This window comes from Salvelinus fontinalis, chromosome 15, assembly GCF_029448725.1.
Source record: "Salvelinus fontinalis isolate EN_2023a chromosome 15, ASM2944872v1, whole genome shotgun sequence".
NCBI classification, from domain to species: domain Eukaryota; kingdom Metazoa; phylum Chordata; class Actinopteri; order Salmoniformes; family Salmonidae; genus Salvelinus; species Salvelinus fontinalis.
In genome coordinates, this window is record NC_074679.1 from 4,103,717 (window position 1) to 4,127,349 (window position 23,633).

Consider the following 23,633-nt stretch of genomic DNA (forward strand, 5'->3'; position numbering starts at 1 on the left):
CTATAATGCTTCATAAACTCTATAACCTAACCCGAACAACGACAGGACGGCTTCATAAACATGCTATAATGCTTCATAAACTCTAAAACCTAACCCGAACAACGACGGGACGGCTTCAGAAACATGCTATAATGCTTCATAAACTCTATAACCTAACAACGACAGGACGGCTTCAGAAACATGCTATAATGCTTCATAAACTCTATAACCTAACAACGACAGGACGGCTTCAGAAACATGCTATAATGCTTCATAAACTCTATAACCTAACAACGACAGGACGGCTTCAGAAACATGCTATAATGCTTCATAAACTCTATAACCTAACAACGACGGGACGGCTTCAGAAACATGCTATAATGCTTCATAAACTCTATAACCTAACCCGAACAACGACGGGACGGCTTCAGAAACATGCTATAATGCTTCATAAACTCTATAACCTAACCCGAACAACGACAGGACGGCTTCAGAAACATGCTATAATGCTTCATAAACTCTATAACCTAACCCGAACAACGACGGGACGGCTTCAGAAACATGCTATAATGCTTCATAAACTCTATAACCTAACAACGACGGGACGGCTTCAGAAACATGCTATAATGCTTCATAAACTCTATAACCTAACCCGAACAACGACGGGACGGCTTCAGAAACATGCTATAATGCTTCATAAACTCTATAACCTAACAACGACGGGACGGCTTCAGAAACATGCTATAATGCTTCATAAACTCTATAACCTAACCCGAACAACGCCAGGACGGCTTCATAAACATGCTATAATGCTTCATAAACTCTATAACCTAACAACGACGGGACGGCTTCAGAAACATGCTATAATGCTTCATAAACTCTATAACCTAACCCGAACAACGACGGGACGGCTTCAGAAACATGCTATAATGCTTCATAAACTCTATAACCTAACAACGACGGGACGGCTTCAGAAACATGCTATAATGCTTCATAAACTCTATAACCTAACCCGAACAACGACAGGACGGCTTCAGAAACATGCTATAATGCTTCATAAACTCTATAACCCTAACAACGACAGGACGGCTTCATAAACATGCTATAATGCTTCATAAACTCTATAACCTAACCCGAACAACGACAGGACGGCTTCAGAAACATGCTATAATGCTTCATAAACTCTATAACATAACCCTAACAACGACGGGACGGCTTCAGAAACATGCTATAATGCTTCATAAACTCTATAACCTAACCCGAACAACGTCAGGACGGCTTCAGAAACATGCTATAATGCTTCATAAACTCTATAACATAACCCGAACAACGTCAGGACGGCTTCATAAACATGCTATAATGCTTCATAAACTCTATAACCTAACAACGACGGGACGGCTTCAGAAACATGCTATAATGCTTCATAAACTCTATAACCTAACAACGACGGGACGGCTTCAGAAACATGCTATAATGCTTCATAAACTCTATAACCTAACCCGAACAACGTCAGGACGGCTTCATAAACATGCTATAATGCTTCATAAACTCTATAACATAACAACGACGGGACGGCTTCAGAAACATGCTATAATGCTTCATAAACTCTATAACCTAACAACGACGGGACGGCTTCAGAAACATGCTATAATGCTTCATAAACTCTATAACCTAACCCTAACAACGACAGGACGGCTTCAGAAACATGCTATAATGCTTCATAAACTCTATAACCTAACCCGAACAACGACAGGACGGCTTCAGAAACATGCTATAATGCTTCATAAACTCTATAACCTAACCCGAACAACGACGGGACGGCTTCAGAAACATGCTATAATGCTTCATAAACTCTATAACCCTAACAACGACAGGACGGCTTCATAAACATGCTATAATGCTTCATAAACTCTATAACCCTAACAACGACAGGACGGCTTCATAAACATGCTATAATGCTTCATAAACTCTATAACCTAACCCTAACAACGACAGGACGGCTTCAGAAACATGCTATAATGCTTCATAAACTCTATAACCCTAACAACGACAGGACGGCTTCATAAACATGCTATAATGCTTCATAAACTCTATAACCTAACCCTAACAACGACAGGACGGCTTCAGAAACATGCTATAATGCTTCATAAACTCTATAACATAACCCTAACAACGACGGGACGGCTTCATAAACATGCTATAATGCTTCATAAACTCTATAACCTAACCCTAACAACGACGGGACGGCTTCATAAACATGCTATAATGCTTCATAAACTCTATAACCTAACCCTAACAACGACAGGACGGCTTCAGAAACATGCTATAATGCTTCATAAACTCTATAACCCTAACAACGACAGGACGGCTTCATAAACATGCTATAATGCTTCATAAACTCTATAACCTAACCCTAACAACGACAGGACGGCTTCAGAAACATGCTATAATGCTTCATAAACTCTATAACATAACCCTAACAACGACGGGACGGCTTCATAAACATGCTATAATGCTTCATAAACTCTATAACCTAACCCTAACAACGACAGGACGGCTTCATAAACATGCTATAATGCTTCATAAACTCTATAACATAACCCTAACAACGACGGGACGGCTTCAGAAACATGCTATAATGCTTCATAAACTCTATAACCTAACCCGAACAACGACAGGACGGCTTCATAAACATGCTATAATGCTTCATAAACTCTATAACCTAACCCGAACAACGTCAGGACGGCTTCAGAAACATGCTATAATGCTTCATACACTCTATAACCTAACCCTAACAACGTCAGGACGGCTTCAGAAACATGCTATAATGCTTCATAAACTCTATAACCTAACCCTAACAACGACAGGACGGCTTCATAAACATGCTATAATGCTTCATAAACTCTATAACCTAACAACGACGGGACGGCTTCAGAAACATGCTATAATGCTTCATAAACTCTATAACCTAACCCGAACAACGTCAGGACGGCTTCATAAACATGCTATAATGCTTCATAAACTCTATAACCTAACCCTAACAACGACAGGACGGCTTCATAAACATGCTATAATGCTTCATAAACTCTATAACCTAACCCTAACAACGTCAGGACGGCTTCATAAACATGCTATAATGCTTCATAAACTCTATAACCTAACCCGAACAACGACAGGACTGCTTCAGAAACATGCTATAATGCTTCATAAACTCTATAACCTAACCCGAACAACGTCAGGACGGCTTCATAAACATGCTATAATGCTTCATAAACTCTATAACCTAACCCTAACAACGACGGGACGGCTTCAGAAACATGCTATAATGCTTCATAAACTCTATAACCTAACAACGACGGGACGGCTTCAGAAACATGCTATAATGCTTCATAAACTCTATAACCTAACCCTAACAACGACAGGACGGCTTCAGAAACATGCTATAATGCTTCATAAACTCTATAACCTAACCCGAACAACGACAGGACGGCTTCAGAAACATGCTATAATGCTTCATAAACTCTATAACCCTAACAACGACAGGACGGCTTCATAAACATGCTATAATGCTTCATAAACTCTATAACCTAACCCTAACAACGACAGGACGGCTTCAGAAACATGCTATAATGCTTCATAAACTCTATAACATAACCCTAACAACGACGGGACGGCTTCATAAACATGCTATAATGCTTCATAAACTCTATAACCTAACCCTAACAACGACAGGACGGCTTCATAAACATGCTATAATGCTTCATAAACTCTATAACATAACCCTAACAACGACGGGACGGCTTCAGAAACATGCTATAATGCTTCATAAACTCTATAACCTAACCCGAACAACGACAGGACGGCTTCATAAACATGCTATAATGCTTCATAAACTCTATAACCTAACCCGAACAACGACAGGACGGCTTCATAAACATGCTATAATGCTTCATAAACTCTATAACCTAACCCGAACAACGACAGGACGGCTTCATAAACATGCTATAATGCTTCATAAACTCTATAACCCTAACAACGACAGGACGGCTTCAGAAACATGCTATAATGCTTCATAAACTCTATAACCTAACCCGAACAACGACAGGACGGCTTCAGAAACATGCTATAATGCTTCATAAACTCTATAACCTAACCCTAACAACGACAGGACGGCTTCAGAAACATGCTATAATGCTTCATAAACTCTATAACCTAACCCGAACAACGACAGGACGGCTTCAGAAACATGCTATAATGCTTCATAAACTCTATAACCTAACCCGAACAACGACAGGACGGCTTCAGAAACATGCTATAATGCTTCATAAACTCTATAACCTAACCCGAACAACGTCAGGACGGCTTCATAAACATGCTATAATGCTTCATAAACTCTATAACCTAACCCGAACAACGACAGGACGGCTTCAGAAACATGCTATAATGCTTCATAAACTCTATAACCTAACCCTAACAACGACAGGACGGCTTCAGAAACATGCTATAATGCTTCATAAACTCTATAACCTAACCCTAACAACGACAGGACGGCTTCAGAAACATGCTATAATGCTTCATAAACTCTATAACCTAACCCGAACAACGACAGGACGGCTTCAGAAACATGCTATAATGCTTCATAAACTCTATAACCTAACCCGAACAACGACAGGACGGCTTCAGAAACATGCTATAATGCTTCATAAACTCTATAACCTAACAACGACAGGACGGCTTCAGAAACATGCTATAATGCTTCATAAACTCTATAACCTAACAACGACAGGACGGCTTCAGAAACATGCTATAATGCTTCATAAACTCTATAACCTAACAACGACAGGACGGCTTCAGAAACATGCTATAATGCTTCATAAACTCTATAACCTAACCCGAACAACGTCAGGACGGCTTCAGAAACATGCTATAATGCTTCATAAACTCTATAACCTAACCCGAACAACGACAGGACGGCTTCAGAAACATGCTATAATGCTTCATAAACTCTATAACCCTAACAACGACAGGACGGCTTCATAAACATGCTATAATGCTTCATAAACTCTATAACATAACCCTAACAACGACGGGACGGCTTCAGAAACATGCTATAATGCTTCATAAACTCTATAACCTAACCCGAACAACGACAGGACGGCTTCAGAAACATGCTATAATGCTTCATAAACTCTATAACCTAACAACGACAGGACGGCTTCATAAACATGCTATAATGCTTCATAAACTCTATAACATAACCCTAACAACGACGGGACGGCTTCAGAAACATGCTATAATGCTTCATAAACTCTATAACCTAACCCGAACAACGACAGGACGGCTTCAGAAACATGCTATAATGCTTCATAAACTCTATAACCTAACAACGACAGGACGGCTTCAGAAACATGCTATAAAGCTTCATAAACTCTATAACCTAACCCGAACAACGTCAGGACGGCTTCATAAACATGCTATAATGCTTCATAAACTCTATAACCTAACAACGACAGGACGGCTTCAGAAACATGCTATAATGCTTCATAAACTCTATAACCTAACCCGAACAACGTCAGGACGGCTTCAGAAACATGCTATAATGCTTCATAAACTCTATAACCTAACAACGACAGGACGGCTTCAGAAACATGCTATAATGCTTCATAAACTCTATAACCTAACCCGAACAACGTCAGGACGGCTTCAGAAACATGCTATAATGCTTCATAAACTCTATAACCTAACAACGACAGGACGGCTTCAGAAACATGCTATAATGCTTCATAAACTCTATAACCTAACAACGACAGGACGGCTTCAGAAACATGCTATAATGCTTCATAAACTCTATAACCTAACCCGAACAACGACGGGACGGCTTCAGAAACATGCTATAATGCTTCATAAACTCTATAACCTAACCCGAACAACGACAGGACGGCTTCATAAACATGCTATAATGCTTCATAAACTCTATAACCTAACCTGAACAACGACGGGACGGCTTCAGAAACATGCTATAATGCTTCATAAACTCTATAACCTAACAACGACAGGACGGCTTCAGAAACATGCTATAATGCTTCATAAACTCTATAACCTAACCCTAATAACGACAGGACGGCTTCATAAACATGCTATAATGCTTCATAAACTCTATAACCTAACCCGAACAACGACGGGACGGCTTCAGAAACATGCTATAATGCTTCATAAACTCTATAACCTAACCCGAACAACGACGGGACGGCTTCAGAAACATGCTATAATGCTTCATAAACTCTATAACCTAACAACGACGGGACGGCTTCAGAAACATGCTATAATGCTTCATAAACTCTATAACCTAACCCGAACAACGACAGGACGGCTTCATAAACATGCTATAATGCTTCATAAACTCTATAACCTAACCCTAACAACGACAGGACGGCTTCAGAAACATGCTATAATGCTTCATAAACTCTATAACCTAACAACGACAGGACGGCTTCAGAAACATGCTATAATGCTTCATAAACTCTATAACCTAACAACGACGGGACGGCTTCAGAAACATGCTATAATGCTTCATAAACTCTATAACCTAACCCGAACAACGACGGGACGGCTTCAGAAACATGCTATAATGCTTCATAAACTCTATAACCTAACAACGACAGGACGGCTTCAGAAACATGCTATAATGCTTCATAAACTCTATAACCTAACCCTAACAACGACAGGACGGCTTCATAAACATGCTATAATGCTTCATAAACTCTATAACCTAACCCGAACAACGACGGGACGGCTTCAGAAACATGCTATAATGCTTCATAAACTCTATAACCTAACCCGAACAACGACGGGACGGCTTCAGAAACATGCTATAATGCTTCATAAACTCTATAACCTAACAACGACGGGACGGCTTCAGAAACATGCTATAATGCTTCATAAACTCTATAACCTAACCCGAACAACGACAGGACGGCTTCATAAACATGCTATAATGCTTCATAAACTCTATAACCTAACAACGACGGGACGGCTTCAGAAACATGCTATAATGCTTCATAAACTCTATAACCTAACCCTAACAACGACAGGACGGCTTCAGAAACATGCTATAATGCTTCATAAACTCTATAACCTAACAACGACGGGACGGCTTCAGAAACATGCTATAATGCTTCATAAACTCTATAACCTAACCCGAACAACGACGGGACGGCTTCAGAAACATGCTATAATGCTTCATAAACTCTATAACCTAACCCGAACAACGACAGGACGGCTTCATAAACATGCTATAATGCTTCATAAACTCTATAACCTAACCCGAACAACGACGGGACGGCTTCAGAAACATGCTATAATGCTTCATAAACTCTATAACCTAACAACGACAGGACGGCTTCAGAAACATGCTATAATGCTTCATAAACTCTATAACCTAACCCGAACAACGTCAGGACGGCTTCATAAACTCTATAACCTAACCCGAACAACGTCAGGACGGCTTCATAAACTCTATAACCTAACCCGAACAACGTCAGGACGGCTTCATAAACTCTATAACCTAACCCTAACAACGACAGGACGGCTTCAGAAACATGCTATAATGCTTCATAAACTCTATAACCTAACAACGACGGGACGGCTTCAGAAACATGCTATAATGCTTCATAAACTCTATAACCTAACCCGAACAACGACGGGACGGCTTCAGAAACATGCTATAATGCTTCATAAACTCTATAACCTAACCCGAACAACGACAGGACGGCTTCATAAACATGCTATAATGCTTCATAAACTCTAAAACCTAACCCGAACAACGACGGGACGGCTTCAGAAACATGCTATAATGCTTCATAAACTCTATAACCTAACAACGACAGGACGGCTTCAGAAACATGCTATAATGCTTCATAAACTCTATAACCTAACAACGACAGGACGGCTTCAGAAACATGCTATAATGCTTCATAAACTCTATAACCTAACAACGACAGGACGGCTTCAGAAACATGCTATAATGCTTCATAAACTCTATAACCTAACAACGACGGGACGGCTTCAGAAACATGCTATAATGCTTCATAAACTCTATAACCTAACCCGAACAACGACGGGACGGCTTCAGAAACATGCTATAATGCTTCATAAACTCTATAACCTAACCCTAACAACGACAGGACGGCTTCATAAACATGCTATAATGCTTCATAAACTCTATAACCTAACCCGAACAACGACGGGACGGCTTCAGAAACATGCTATAATGCTTCATAAACTCTATAACCTAACAACGACGGGACGGCTTCAGAAACATGCTATAATGCTTCATAAACTCTATAACCTAACCCGAACAACGACGGGACGGCTTCAGAAACATGCTATAATGCTTCATAAACTATAACCTAACAACGACGGGACGGCTTCAGAAACATGCTATAATGCTTCATAAACTCTATAACCTAACCCGAACAACGCCAGGACGGCTTCATAAACATGCTATAATGCTTCATAAACTCTATAACCTAACAACGACGGGACGGCTTCAGAAACATGCTATAATGCTTCATAAACTCTATAACCTAACCCGAACAACGACGGGACGGCTTCAGAAACATGCTATAATGCTTCATAAACTCTATAACCTAACAACGACGGGACGGCTTCAGAAACATGCTATAATGCTTCATAAACTCTATAACCTAACCCGAACAACGACAGGACGGCTTCAGAAACATGCTATAATGCTTCATAAACTCTATAACCCTAACAACGACAGGACGGCTTCATAAACATGCTATAATGCTTCATAAACTCTATAACCTAACCCGAACAACGTCAGGACGGCTTCAGAAACATGCTATAATGCTTCATAAACTCTATAACCTAACCCTAACAACGACAGGACGGCTTCAGAAACATGCTATAATGCTTCATAAACTCTATAACATAACCCTAACAACGACGGGACGGCTTCAGAAACATGCTATAATGCTTCATAAACTCTATAACCTAACCCGAACAACGTCAGGACGGCTTCAGAAACATGCTATAATGCTTCATAAACTCTATAACATAACCCGAACAACGTCAGGACGGCTTCATAAACATGCTATAATGCTTCATAAACTCTATAACCTAACAACGACGGGACGGCTTCAGAAACATGCTATAATGCTTCATAAACTCTATAACATAACAACGACGGGACGGCTTCAGAAACATGCTATAATGCTTCATAAACTCTATAACCTAACCCTAACAACGACAGGACGGCTTCAGAAACATGCTATAATGCTTCATAAACTCTATAACCTAACCCGAACAACGACAGGACGGCTTCAGAAACATGCTATAATGCTTCATAAACTCTATAACCTAACCCGAACAACGACGGGACGGCTTCAGAAACATGCTATAATGCTTCATAAACTCTATAACCCTAACAACGACAGGACGGCTTCATAAACATGCTATAATGCTTCATAAACTCTATAACCCTAACAACGACAGGACGGCTTCATAAACATGCTATAATGCTTCATAAACTCTATAACCTAACCCTAACAACGACAGGACGGCTTCAGAAACATGCTATAATGCTTCATAAACTCTATAACCCTAACAACGACAGGACGGCTTCATAAACATGCTATAATGCTTCATAAACTCTATAACCTAACCCTAACAACGACAGGACGGCTTCAGAAACATGCTATAATGCTTCATAAACTCTATAACATAACCCTAACAACGACGGGACGGCTTCATAAACATGCTATAATGCTTCATAAACTCTATAACCTAACCCTAACAACGACGGGACGGCTTCATAAACATGCTATAATGCTTCATAAACTCTATAACCTAACCCTAACAACGACAGGACGGCTTCAGAAACATGCTATAATGCTTCATAAACTCTATAACCCTAACAACGATAGGACGGCTTCATAAACATGCTATAATGCTTCATAAACTCTATAACCTAACCCTAACAACGACAGGACGGCTTCAGAAACATGCTATAATGCTTCATAAACTCTATAACATAACCCTAACAACGACGGGACGGCTTCATAAACATGCTATAATGCTTCATAAACTCTATAACCTAACCCTAACAACGACAGGACGGCTTCATAAACATGCTATAATGCTTCATAAACTCTATAACATAACCCTAACAACGACGGGACGGCTTCAGAAACATGCTATAATGCTTCATAAACTCTATAACCTAACCCGAACAACGACAGGACGGCTTCATAAACATGCTATAATGCTTCATAAACTCTATAACCTAACCCGAACAACGTCAGGACGGCTTCAGAAACATGCTATAATGCTTCATAAACTCTATAACCTAACCCTAACAACGTCAGGACGGCTTCAGAAACATGCTATAATGCTTCATAAACTCTATAACCTAACCCTAACAACGACAGGACGGCTTCATAAACATGCTATAATGCTTCATAAACTCTATAACCTAACAACGACGGGACGGCTTCAGAAACATGCTATAATGCTTCATAAACTCTATAACCTAACCCGAACAACGTCAGGACGGCTTCATAAACATGCTATAATGCTTCATAAACTCTATAACCTAACCCTAACAACGACAGGACGGCTTCATAAACATGCTATAATGCTTCATAAACTCTATAACCTAACCCTAACAACGTCAGGACGGCTTCAGAAACATGCTATAATGCTTCATAAACTCTATAACCTAACCCGAACAACGACAGGACTGCTTCAGAAACATGCTATAATGCTTCATAAACTCTATAACCTAACCCGAACAACGTCAGGACGGCTTCATAAACATGCTATAATGCTTCATAAACTCTATAACCTAACCCTAACAACGACGGGACGGCTTCAGAAACATGCTATAATGCTTCATAAACTCTATAACCTAACAACGACGGGACGGCTTCAGAAACATGCTATAATGCTTCATAAACTCTATAACCTAACCCTAACAACGACAGGACGGCTTCAGAAACATGCTATAATGCTTCATAAACTCTATAACCTAACCCGAACAACGACAGGACGGCTTCAGAAACATGCTATAATGCTTCATAAACTCTATAACCCTAACAACGACAGGACGGCTTCATAAACATGCTATAATGCTTCATAAACTCTATAACCTAACCCTAACAACGACAGGACGGCTTCAGAAACATGCTATAATGCTTCATAAACTCTATAACATAACCCTAACAACGACGGGACGGCTTCATAAACATGCTATAATGCTTCATAAACTCTATAACCTAACCCTAACAACGACAGGACGGCTTCATAAACATGCTATAATGCTTCATAAACTCTATAACATAACCCTAACAACGACGGGACGGCTTCAGAAACATGCTATAATGCTTCATAAACTCTATAACCTAACCCGAACAACGACAGGACGGCTTCATAAACATGCTATAATGCTTCATAAACTCTATAACCTAACCCTAACAACGTCAGGACGGCTTCAGAAACATGCTATAATGCTTCATAAACTCTATAACCTAACCCGAACAACGACAGGATGGCTTCATAAACATGCTATAATGCTTCATAAACTCTATAACCCTAACAACGACAGGACGGCTTCATAAACATGCTATAATGCTTCATAAACTCTATAACCTAACAACGACGGGACGGCTTCATAAACATGCTATAATGCTTCATAAACTCTATAACCTAACCCGAACAACGACAGGACGGCTTCAGAAACATGCTATAATGCTTCATAAACTCTATAACCTAACAACGACGGGACGGCTTCATAAACATGCTATAATGCTTCATAAACTCTATAACCTAACCCTAACAACGACAGGACGGCTTCAGAAAAACCTCGTGAACACTTTGATTTAAACGTAAAAGGGCCGTTATTCTGACCGGAGATTTACAGGCTGAACTCAGAAGTCTCCCGTTGACATCAACTAATGATTGAAGCATCAGGCAGAATTCTACTCGCTTATAGCAAGTCAAATCAGGCGCTGAGAGAAATGTAAGAAAGCCTCTTCACGTCGCGATAGAAAGTGTACCTACTGTAGCCACTCCCATAACACCCTGTCTTATTTCTGCTGGACTTCTACAAGACCTAGGCTGCGTCAGAAGAATCTGTCCTGTCTCCCGTAAGCACTTGTTCACTTCCATGACTGGTGTGTGTGTGTGTAACAGTTTAACTTTAGTCCGTCCCCTCGCCCCCTGACCCGGGCGCGAACCAGGGACCCTCTGCACACATCAACAACTGTCACCCACGAAGCGTCGTTACCCATCGCTCCACAAAAGCCGCGGCCCTTGCAGAGCAAGGGGAACCACTACTTCAAGGTCTCAAAGCGAGTGACGTCACCGATTTTATTTTGTGTGTGTGACTCCATCCCTCCTCCTGACCTCTGAACTCCAGTCCTCGGAGCTGGAAGGTGACCAGTCCGTTGCCGATCTCCACCAGGTGAACCAGGGCGTTGAGGTAGTCTGAAGCCAGGATGAAGCAGTCTCCCGTGGTGTAGTTCCCCCAGCGGCCCAGCAGCAGATCTCCACAGAGGCTGTGCTGCAGGGAACGCGTCAGGTGCTCATAGAAAATAGAATTCAGATTGTTGTCGTCAGAACCTGGAGGAGGAAAGGAGAAATGAACTTCAACAAGATGGGGGGGGGGGGAATTAATTGCTACCCGTTTCTCCAAACTCGTTTTTTCCCCAACCAAAATATATGAATCGTGTAGCAAGCTGAAGGTGAGAAGATCAGCAACTACTGATAGGAGAACTTCTGGTAATACTCTAGATTAAAGTATTAGATTACAGATTATAGATTTAGATTAGAGTATTATATTCGAGATTAGAGATCAGAGTATTAGATTAGAGAATTCGATTATATATTAGAGTATTATATTAGCGATTAAAGAATTAGATTAGAGAACAGAGTATTAGATTAGAGATCAGAGTATTAGATTAGAGAACAGAGTATTAGATTAGAGATCAGGGTATTAGATTAGAGATCAGGGTATTAGATTAGAGATCAGGGTATTATATTAGAGATCAGGGTATTAGATTAGAGATCAGGGTATTAGATTAGAGAACAGAGTATTAGATTAGAGATCAGGGTATTAGATTAGAGATCAGGGTATTAGATTAGAGATCAGGGTATTAGATTAGAGAACAGAGTATTAGATTAGAGATTAGATTCAAGATTAGAGATCAGAGTATTAGATTAGAGATCAGGGTATTATATTAGAGATCAGGGTATTAGATTAGAGATTAGATTCAAGATTAGAGATCAGAGTATTAGATTCAAGATTAGAGATCAGAGTATTAGATTAGAGAATTAGATTATATATTAGAGTTGTATAGATTAGAGTATTATATTAGAGATTAAAGAATTAGATTAGAGATTTAGATCAGAGTATTCGATTAGAGATCAGGGTATTAGATTAGAGAACAGAGTATTCGATTAGAGAACAGAGTATTAGATTAGAGAAATACCAGTTGATAGATTAGACTAGTAGATCAAATTTAAATGAACGTTTTATTAAAAGTGAAATATGAACACTCCCACTTGTCTTTTCCTACCAGCACTGATATTGCTGATGGCTACTTATTTAACAACATGAGCTGACTAAGACTGAGATACCTAGCTATCTGAATATACTAAGACCGAGATACCTAGCTATCTGAATATACTAAGACCGAGATACCTAGCTATCTGAATATACTAAGACCGAGATACCTAGCTATCTGAATATACTAAGACTGAGATACCTAGCTATCTGAATATACTAAGACCGAGATACCTAGCTATCTGAATATACTAAGACCGAGATACCTAGCTATCTGAATATACTAAGACCGAGATACCTAGCTATCTGAATATACTAAGACCGAGATACCTAGCTATCTGAATATACTAAGACCGAGATACCTAGCTATCTGAATATACTAAGACCGAGATACCTAGCTATCTGAATATACTAAGACTGAGATACCTAGCTATCTGAATATACTAAGACCGAGATACCTAGCTATCTGAATATACTAAGACCGAGATACCTAGCTATCTGAATATACTAAGACCGAGATACCTAGCTATCTGAATATACTAAGACCGAGATACCTAGCTATCTGAATATACTAAGACCGAGATACCTAGCTATCTGAATATACTAACTACTGTGATATGTGGTTGTCCCACCTAGCTATCTGAATATACTAACTACTGTAATATGTGGTTGTCTCACCTAGCTATCTGAATATACTAACTACTGTGATATGTGGTTGTCCCACCTAGCTATCTGAATATACTAACTACTGTAATATGTGGTTGTCCCACCTAGCTATCTGAATATACTAACTACTGTGATATGTGGTTGTCTCACCTAGCTATCTGAATATACTAACTACTGTAATATGTGGTTGTCCCACCTAGCTATCTGAATATACTAACTACTGTGATATGTGGTTGTCCCACCTAGCTATCTGAATATACTAACTACTGTGATATGTGGTTGTCCCACCTAGCTATCTGAAGATGAATATACTAACTACTGTAATATGTGGTTGTCCCACCTAGCTATCTGAATATACTAACTACTGTGATATGTGGTTGTCCCACCTAGCTATCTGAATATACTAACTACTGTAATATGTGGTTGTCCCACCTAGCTATCTGAATATACTAACTACTGTGATATGTGGTTGTCCCACCTAGCTATCTGAATATACTAACTACTGTAATATGTGGTTGTCCCACCTAGCTATCTGAATATACTAACTACTGTGATATGTGGTTGTCCCACCTAGCTATCTGAATATACTAACTACTGTGATATGTGGTTGTCTCACCTAGCTATCTGAATATACTAACTACTGTGATATGTGGTTGTCCCACCTAGCTATCTGAATATACTAACTACTGTGATATGTGGTTGTCCCACCTAGCTATCTGAATATACTAACTACTGTAATATGTGGTTGTCCCACCTAGCTATCTGAAGATGAATATACTAACTACTGTAATATGTGGTTGTCCCACCTAGCTATCTGAATATACTAACTACTGTAATATGTGGTTGTCCCACCTAGCTATCTGAATATACTAACTACTGTGATATGTGGTTGTCCCACCTAGCTATCTGAATATACTAACTACTGTGATATGTGGTTGTCCCACCTAGCTATCTGAATATACTAACTACTGTGATATGTGGTTGTCCCACCTAGCTATCTGAATATACTAACTACTGTGATATGTGGTTGTCCCACCTAGCTATCTGAATATACTAACTACTGTGATATGTGGTTGTCTCACCTAGCTATCTGAAGATGAATATACTAACTACTGTAATATGTGGTTGTCCCACCTAGCTATCTGAATATACTAACTACTGTGATATGTGCTTGTCCCACCTAGCTATCTGAATATACTAACTACTGTGATATGTGGTTGTCCCACCTAGCTATCTGAAGATGAATATACTAACTACTGTAATATGTGGTTGTCTCACCTAGCTATCTGAAGATGAATATACTAACTACTGTGATATGTGGTTGTCCCACCTAGCTATCTGAATATACTAACTACTGTGATATGTGGTTGTCCAACCTAGCTATCTGAAGATGAATGAAGTGTAAGTGCCTCTGGATAAGAGAGTCTGCTAAATGACTAACCTGTCATGTAAATGCAGAGACAGAGACAGACAGAGACAGACAGAGACAGACAGAGACAGACAGAGACAGACAGAGACAGACAGAGAGAGAGACAGAGAGACAGACAGACAGACAAAGAGATTCCACCCACCTGGGTTTCTGTCCAGTTGAGAAGCCAGTCTGGTGTTGGAGTGGTCCACTCTCTTAGTGCTGCAATAGAGAACAGATAAATCACAAACTCACTCTGATACTACCAACACACATCTACCAAGAGGAGTAAAATGGCTAGACAGAAAGACACACAGAGAGAGAAACAGACAGAGAAACAGACAGAGACAGACACAGACAGAGAAACAGACAGAAACAGAGAAAGAAACAGACAGAAACAGAGAGAGAAACAGAGAAACAGACAGAGAGAGAAACAGAGAGAGAAACAGACAGAGAAACAGACAGAGAGAGAAACAGACAGAGAGAGAGACAGACAGAGAGACAGACAGAAACAGAGAAAGAAACAGACAGAAACAGAGAGGGAAACAGACAGAGAGAAACAGAGAGAGAAACAGAGAGAGAGACAGACAGAGAGAAACAGAGAGAGAAACAGAGAGAAACAGACAGAGAGAGAAACAGAGAGAGAGACAGACAGAGAGAAACAGAGTGAGAAACTGAGTGAGAGACAGACAGAGAGAAACAGAGAGAGAAACAGAGAGAGAGACAGACAGAGAGAAACAGAGAGAGAAACAGAGAGAGAAACAGAGAAAGAAACAGACAGAAACAGAGAGGGAAACAGAGAGAGAAACAGACAGAGAGAGAAACAGAGAGAGAAACAGAGAGAGAAACAGAGAGAGAAACAGAGAGAGAGACAGAGAGAGAGACAGAGAGAGAGACAGACAGAAAAACAGCTAGACAGACAGACAGAGAAACAGACAGAAACAGAGAGAAAGACACAGAGAGAGAAACAGACAGAAACAGAGAGAGAGACAGACAGACAGAAACAGAGAGAGAAACAGAGAGAGAGCGAGACAGAGAGAGACAGACAGAGAGAGGGACAGAGAGAGGGACAGAGAGCGAGACAGACAGAAAAACAGCTAGACAGACAGACAGAGACTGACAAAGAGACATCTTTACCAAGAGGAGTACAGTGACAGACAGAGACAGACTAGTGTCAGAGAGATCATTACTTGTAGTCTCTCTCCCAGAACTTGACAGGTCTGACATAGGAGGTGATGAAGATGGCGCTGCCCAGGAAAGGGTTGAGAGGAGTGGAGAGGACAGCTGACACGACAGCCTGAACAAACAGCATGGCAGAGTCTGGGAGAGAGTGACGAGTCAAGGAGCTTTTACACACCTCACATCACCTTAAAAGATAAGTCCTAGATACGTCAAGTCCTACTCTCAGCTACATTATCCTCTATACTATCTTCAGGACATGATCAACATGAAAAACAAGGTTTATTCAACAGTGTGTGTATCTATCTTTATTACTTATAGATTAGTAGCTGTTCTGTGGGAAAAAGGAGACACCTGGAAAGGTTGTCCATTCCGATGTGAGTAAAAAAGGTCTGCCAGTAGAGATCACGTGGGAGGTTGATCTGACCGCGGTAAATTTAAAAAAGAAGAAGGATACGAGGAACAGCGAAGGGCTGAGCGAAGGCGTGAAAGGCCGACCCCCAGGTGATCTGCCAGGGAGCGATGTAGGTGTAGACAAATCGCAGCTTGTAGAACAGTTCCCAGAGCTACACGACGGGAGAGAGAGAGAGAGAGAGAGTTAACTTCATATGTACAGCACAGAACACATTTTTCATTCCTTACATTTATTTACCGTGAAAATACACATTGATCAATATGTCTGTAAAATGTGCAATTTTTAGCCAGCCATTTTATTTTCTTATGTGTGTAGGAGGAGGTAGGAAACATTCTCTGGTCAGATTTTCTATAAATTAATTATATCATAAAGAACAGGGCTGTGTTTCATTCTGGGATGTCGTTTCCTTCTCGCTATCCTCGTTCACTCACCCTCCAACTGGCTCTACCCAGTTACCTGCAGTAATGCTTGTCTCTACCCAGTTACCTGCAGTAATGCTTGTCTCTACCCCCTGCAGTAATGCTTGTCTCTACCCAGTTACCTGCAGTAATGCTTGTCTCTACCCCCTGCAGTAATGCTTGTCTCTACCCAGTTACCTGCAGTAATGCTTGTCTCTACCCCCTGCAGTAATGCTTGTCTCTACCCCCTGCAGTAATGCTTGTCTCTACCCCCTGCAGTAATGCTTGTCTCTACCCCCTGCAGTAATGCTTGTCTCTACCCCCTGCAGTAATGCTTGTCTCTACCCCCTGCAGTAATGCTTGTCTCTACCCCCTGCAGTAATGCTTGTCTCTACCCAGTTACCTGCAGTAATGCTTGTCTCTACCCAGTTACCTGCAGTAATGCTTGTCGCTACCCCCTGCAGTAATGCTTGTCTCTACCCCCTGCAGTAATGCTTGTCTCTACCCCCTGCAGTAATGCTTGTCTCTACCCAGTTACCTGCAGTAATGCTTGTCTCTACCCAGTTACCTGCAGTAATGCTTGTCTCTTCCCAGTTACCTGCAGTAATACTTGTCTCTACCCAGTTACCTGCAGTAATGCTTGTCTCTACCCAGTTACCTGCAGTAATGCTTGTCTCTACCCAGTTACCTGCAGTAATGCTTGTCTCTACCCAGTTACCTGCAGTAATGCTTGTCTCTACCCAGTTACCTGCAGTAATGCTTGTCTCTACCCCCTGCAGTAATGCTTGTCTCTACCCCCTGCAGTAATGCTTGTCTCTACCCCCTGCAGTAATGCTTGTCTCTACCCCCTGCAGTAATGCTTGTCTCTACCCCCTGCAGTAATGCTTGTCTCTACCCCCTGCAGTAATGCTTGTCTCTACCCCCTGCAGTAATGCTTGTCTCTACCCCCTGCAGTAATGCTTGTCTCTACCCCCTGCAGTAATGCTTGTCTCTACCCCCTGCAGTAATGCTTGTCTCTACCCCCTGCAGTAATGCTTGTCTCTACCCCCTGCAGTAATGCTTGTCTCTACCCCCTGCAGTAATGCTTGTCTCTACCCCCTGCAGTAATGCTTGTCTCTACCCCCTGCAGTAATGCTTGTCTCTACCCCCTGCAGTAATGCTTGTCTCTACCCAGTTACCTGCAGTAATGCTTGTCTCTTCCCAGTTACCTGCAGTAATGCTTGTCTCTTCCCAGTTACCTGCAGTAATACTTGTCTCTACCCAGTTACCTGCAGTAATGCTTGTCTCTACCCAGTTACCTGCAGTAATGCTTGTCTCTACCCAGTTACCTGCAGTAATGCTTGTCTCTACCCAGTTACCTGCAGTAATGCTTGTCTCTACCCAGTTACCTGCAGTAATGCTTGTCTCTACCCAGTTACCTGCAGTAATGCTTGTCTCTACCCAGTTACCTGCAGTAATGCTTGTCTCTACCCAGTTACCTGCAGTAATGCTTGTCTCTACCCAGTTACCTGCAGTAATGCTTGTCTCTACCCCCTGCAGTAATGCTTGTCTCTACCCCCTGCAGTAATGCTTGTCTCTTCCCCCTGCAGTAATGCTTGTCTCTTCCCCCTGCAGTAATGCTTGTCTCTACCCAGTTACCTGCAGTAATGCTTGTCTCTACCCCCTGCAGTAATGCTTGTCTCTACCCCCTGCAGTAATGCTTGTCTCTACCCAGTTACCTGCAGTAATGCTTGTCTCTACCCCCTGCAGTAATGCTTGTCTCTACCCAGTTACCTGCAGTAATGCTTGTCTCTACCCCCTGCAGTAATGCTTGTCTCTACCCCCTGCAGTAATGCTTGTCTCTACCCCCTGCAGTAATGCTTGTCTCTACCCAGTTACCTGCAGTAATGCTTGTCTCTACCCCCTGCAGTAATGCTTGTCTCTACCCAGTTACCTGCAGTAATGCTTGTCTCTACCCAGTTACCTGCAGTAATGCTTGTCTCTATCTAGTTTTCAGCAGTAATGCTTGTCTCTACCCAGTTACCTGCAGTAATGCTTGTCTCTACCCAGTTACCTGCAGTAATGATAGTCTCTACCCAGTTACCTGCAGTAATGCTTGTCTCTACCCCCTGCAGTAATGCTTGTCTCTACCCCCTGCAGTAATGCTTGTCTCTACCCCCTGCAGTAATGCTTGTCTCTACCCAGTTACCTGCAGTAATGCTTGTCTCTACCCAGTTACCTGCAGTAATACTTGTCTCTACCCCCTGCAGTAATGCTTGTCTCTACCCCCTGCAGTAATGCTTGTCTCTACCCCTGCAGTAATGCTTGTCTCTACCCCTGCAATAATGCTTGTCTCTACCCAGTTACCTGCAGTAATGCTTGTCTCTACCCCCTGCAGTAATGCTTGTCTCTACCCCCTGCAGTAATGCTTGTCGCTACCCCCTGCAGTAATGCTTGTCTCTACCCCCTGCAGTAATGCTTGTCTCTACCCCCTGCAGTAATGCTTGTCTCTACCCAGTTACCTGCAGTAATGCTTGTCTCTTCCCAGTTACCTGCAGTAATGCTTGTCTCTTCCCAGTTACCTGCAGTAATGCTTGTCTCTTCCCAGTTACCTGCAGTAATGCTTGTCTCTACCCAGTTACCTGCAGTAATGCTTGTCTCTACCCAGTTACCTGCAGTAATGATAGTCTCTACCCAGTTACCTGCAGTAATGATAGTCTCTACCCCCTGCAGTAATGCTTGTCTCTACCCCCTGCAGTAATGCTTGTCTCTACCCAGTTACCTGCAGTAATGATAGTCTCAACCCCCTGCAGTAATGCTTGTCTCTACCCCCTGCAGTAATGCTTGTCTCTACCCCCTGCAGTAATGCTTGTCTCTACCCCCTGCAGTAATGCTTGTCTCTACCCCCTGCAGTAATGCTTGTCTCTACCCCCTGCAGTAATGCTTGTCTCTACCCCCTGCAGTAATGCTTGTCTCTACCCCCTGCAGTAATGCTTGTCTCTACCCAGTTACCTGCAGTAATGCTTGTCTCTACCCCCTGCAGTAATGCTTGTCTCTACCCCCTGCAGTAATGCTTGTCTCTTCCCAGTTACCTGCAGTAATGCTTTTCTCTACCCCCTGCAGTAATGCTTGTCTCTTCCCAGTTACCTGCAGTAATGCTTGTCTCTACCCAGTTACCTGCAGTAATGCTTGTCTCTTCCCAGTTACCTGCAGTAATGCTTGTCTCTACCCCCTGCAGTAATGCTTGTCTCTACCCAGTTACCTGCAGTAATGCTTGTCTCTACCCAGTTACCTGCAGTAATGCTTGTCTCTACCCCCTGCAGTAATGCTTGTCTCTACCCCCTGCAGTAATGATAGTCTCTACCCCCTGCAGTAATGCTTGTCTCTACCCCCTGCAGTAATGCTTGTCTCTACCCAGTTACCTGCAGTAATGCTTGTCTCTACCCAGTTACCTGCAGTAATGCTTGTCTCTACGCCCTGCAGTAATGCTTGTCGCTACCCCCTGCAGTAATGCTTGTCTCTACCCTCTGCAGTAATGCTTGTCTCTACCCCCTGCAGTAATGCTTGTCTCTACCCAGTTACCTGCAGTAATGCTTGTCTCTACCCAGTTACCTGCAGTAATGCTTGTCTCTACCCAGTTACCTGCAGTAATGATTGTCTCTACCCAGTTAGGACCAGTGAGTTCTGGGCAGACAGATACGGCTGTAGGCTATTTGGACCAGTGAGTTCTGGGCAGACAGACACAGCTGTAGGCTATTTGGACCAGTGAGTTCTGGACAGACAGACACGGCTGTAGGCTATTTGGACCAGTGCATTCTGGGTAGGCTATTTGCCCACAGAATAAGAAGTAATCATGAAGCCCACTTCATGACGTTTCCACCGGATCAGAGCATGACTTTGTTTCCCCTTTCATGCTGAGTGGTTATCGAAAGGGAGAGAGATGGAAATATCTTTCAAATCGGCTACGTTGGAGGAACTATTGTCATTCTCAATGGATGTAAAAAAAACACACTTTGTTTACTTGCTGTTTGAGGCGATGAAAAAATGACTTTGTCTTCAATCATCACTGTGGAAGTTCTCAATCAGAAAGACTATCAGATCCCCAAATGGGAACATTTATAGGTCTCCGTTTGCACACAGGCCAGGTAGACTAGTCCTACTTCTATATACGTAATCAGGTGTGTGTCCTTACGCCAAACAAAAAGACAATTAATAAACTGACAATGAATAAATGAAATGAAATAAACCGAAACCATTTCCTCACTAGTGTAGCCTAGGTTGTTCTCTCTGTAAACACCGTGTCCACTACTACAATGACAACGGTAAGACTGGAATAATACTAATATTGAATAAATTAACAGAAATGACCATAAGCAAACAAACGTAGATTATAAAATGATGGTAATTAATGTTAAATGTACTACTTGGTGATACTGTTGTGTCATCCCCGCGGCCTCCACAATGGATTAGTCCGCTGAGACAGACCTCCACAATGGATTAGTCCGCTGAGACAGACCTCCACAATGGATTAGTCCGCTGAGACAGACCTCCACAATGGATTAGTCCGCTGAGACAGACCTCCACAATGGATTAGTCCGCTGAGACAGACCTCCACAATGGATTAGTCCGCTGAGACAGACCTCCACAATGGATTAGTCCACTGAGACAGACCTCCACAATGGATTAGTCCACTGAGACAGACCTCCACAATGGATTAGTCCACTGAGACAGACCTCCACAATGGATTAGTCCACTGAGACAGACCTCCACAATGGATTAGTCCGCTGAGACAGACCTCCACAATGGATTAGTCCGCTGAGACAGACCTCCACAATGGATTAGTCCGCTGAGACAGACCTCCACAATGGATTAGTCCGCTGAGACAGACCTCCACAATGGATTAGTCCGCTGAGACAGACCTCCGCAATGGATTAGTCCGCTGAGACAGACCTCCGCAATGGATTAGTCCGCTGAGACAGACCTCCGCAATGGATTAGTCCGCTGAGACAGACCTCCGCAATGGATTAGTCCGCTGAGACAGACCTCCGCAATGGATTAGTCCGCTGAGACAGACCTCCGCAATGGATTAGTCCACTCAGGCGTGAGTCGGACAGGCGCGAGTCGGACAGGCGTGAGTCGGACAGGCGCGAGTCGGACAGGCGCGAGTCGGACAGGCGCGAGTCGGACAGGCGCGAGTCGGACAGGCGCGAGTCGGACAGGCGCGAGTCGGACAGGCGCGAGTCGGACAGGCGCGAGTCGGACAGGCGCGAGTCGGACAGGCGCGAGTCGGACAGGCGCGAGTCGGAAAGGCGCGAGTCGGACAGGCGCGAGTCGGACAGGCGCGAGTCGGACAGGCGCGAGTCGGACAGGCGCGAGTCGGACAGGCGCGAGTCGGACAGGCGTGAACCGGACAGGCGTGAGTCGGACAGGCGTGAATCAGACAGTCGTGAATCAGACGTGTCTCATGTACCATCATTTTTGGTGTTGTTGTTATATACATTAGCCACTGCTCGACTAAAACAAATCTCAGTCGACCAAACAAAATCGACCAGTCAACTAAATGGGGTCAGCCCTACTTGAAATCAAACAGTTTTGCTACGGCGTGCCCTAATAAACATCTCCTAGGTATCAGCTCCTCACCTTGCTGAAAAAGATGGACATGAGGAAGAGGTCTAGCAGCAGGGTCTCTGATAGGTTGCGGTAGTCGAAGGTGAAGAAGAGGACGGTGAAGAGTACTGTGATGTACTGGTAGGTGGGGCTGCTGTAGGAGGAACGAAGCAGCTTCAGACCTGCCACTGTTATCATCAACGCTCCAACCCTGTAAAGAGAGAGAGACATGGAGAGAGAGGGGAAAGAGAGAGAGGGGAAAGAGAGAGAGAAGGGAAAGAGAGAGAGAGGGGAAAGAGAGAGAGGGAAAAGAGAGAGAGGGGAAAGAGAGCGAGGGGAAAGAGAGAGATGGGGAAAGAGAGAGAGGGGAAAGAGAGCGAGAGAGAAAGAGAGAGATGGGGAAAGAGAGAGAGAAGG

The 23,633-nt window shown here is 42.6% G+C and overlaps 1 protein-coding gene across 1 annotated transcript in view; it reads right to left on the minus strand.

The window, feature by feature from the left end:
* The window catches only part of pcnx1 (pecanex 1), a 172,667-nt gene that overhangs the window by 40,607 nt on the left and 108,427 nt on the right, over positions 1 to 23,633 (minus strand). Inside the window, exons 22-26 of the mRNA XM_055862468.1 lie at positions 23,250 to 23,427; positions 17,275 to 17,383; positions 16,829 to 16,958; positions 15,802 to 15,860; positions 12,406 to 12,621 (exon numbers count right to left, since the gene is read on the minus strand). Coding sequence (XP_055718443.1) covers positions 12,406 to 12,621; positions 15,802 to 15,860; positions 16,829 to 16,958; positions 17,275 to 17,383; positions 23,250 to 23,427 — 692 coding nt within the window. The remainder of the gene's footprint in view (positions 1 to 12,405; positions 12,622 to 15,801; positions 15,861 to 16,828; positions 16,959 to 17,274; positions 17,384 to 23,249; positions 23,428 to 23,633) is intronic.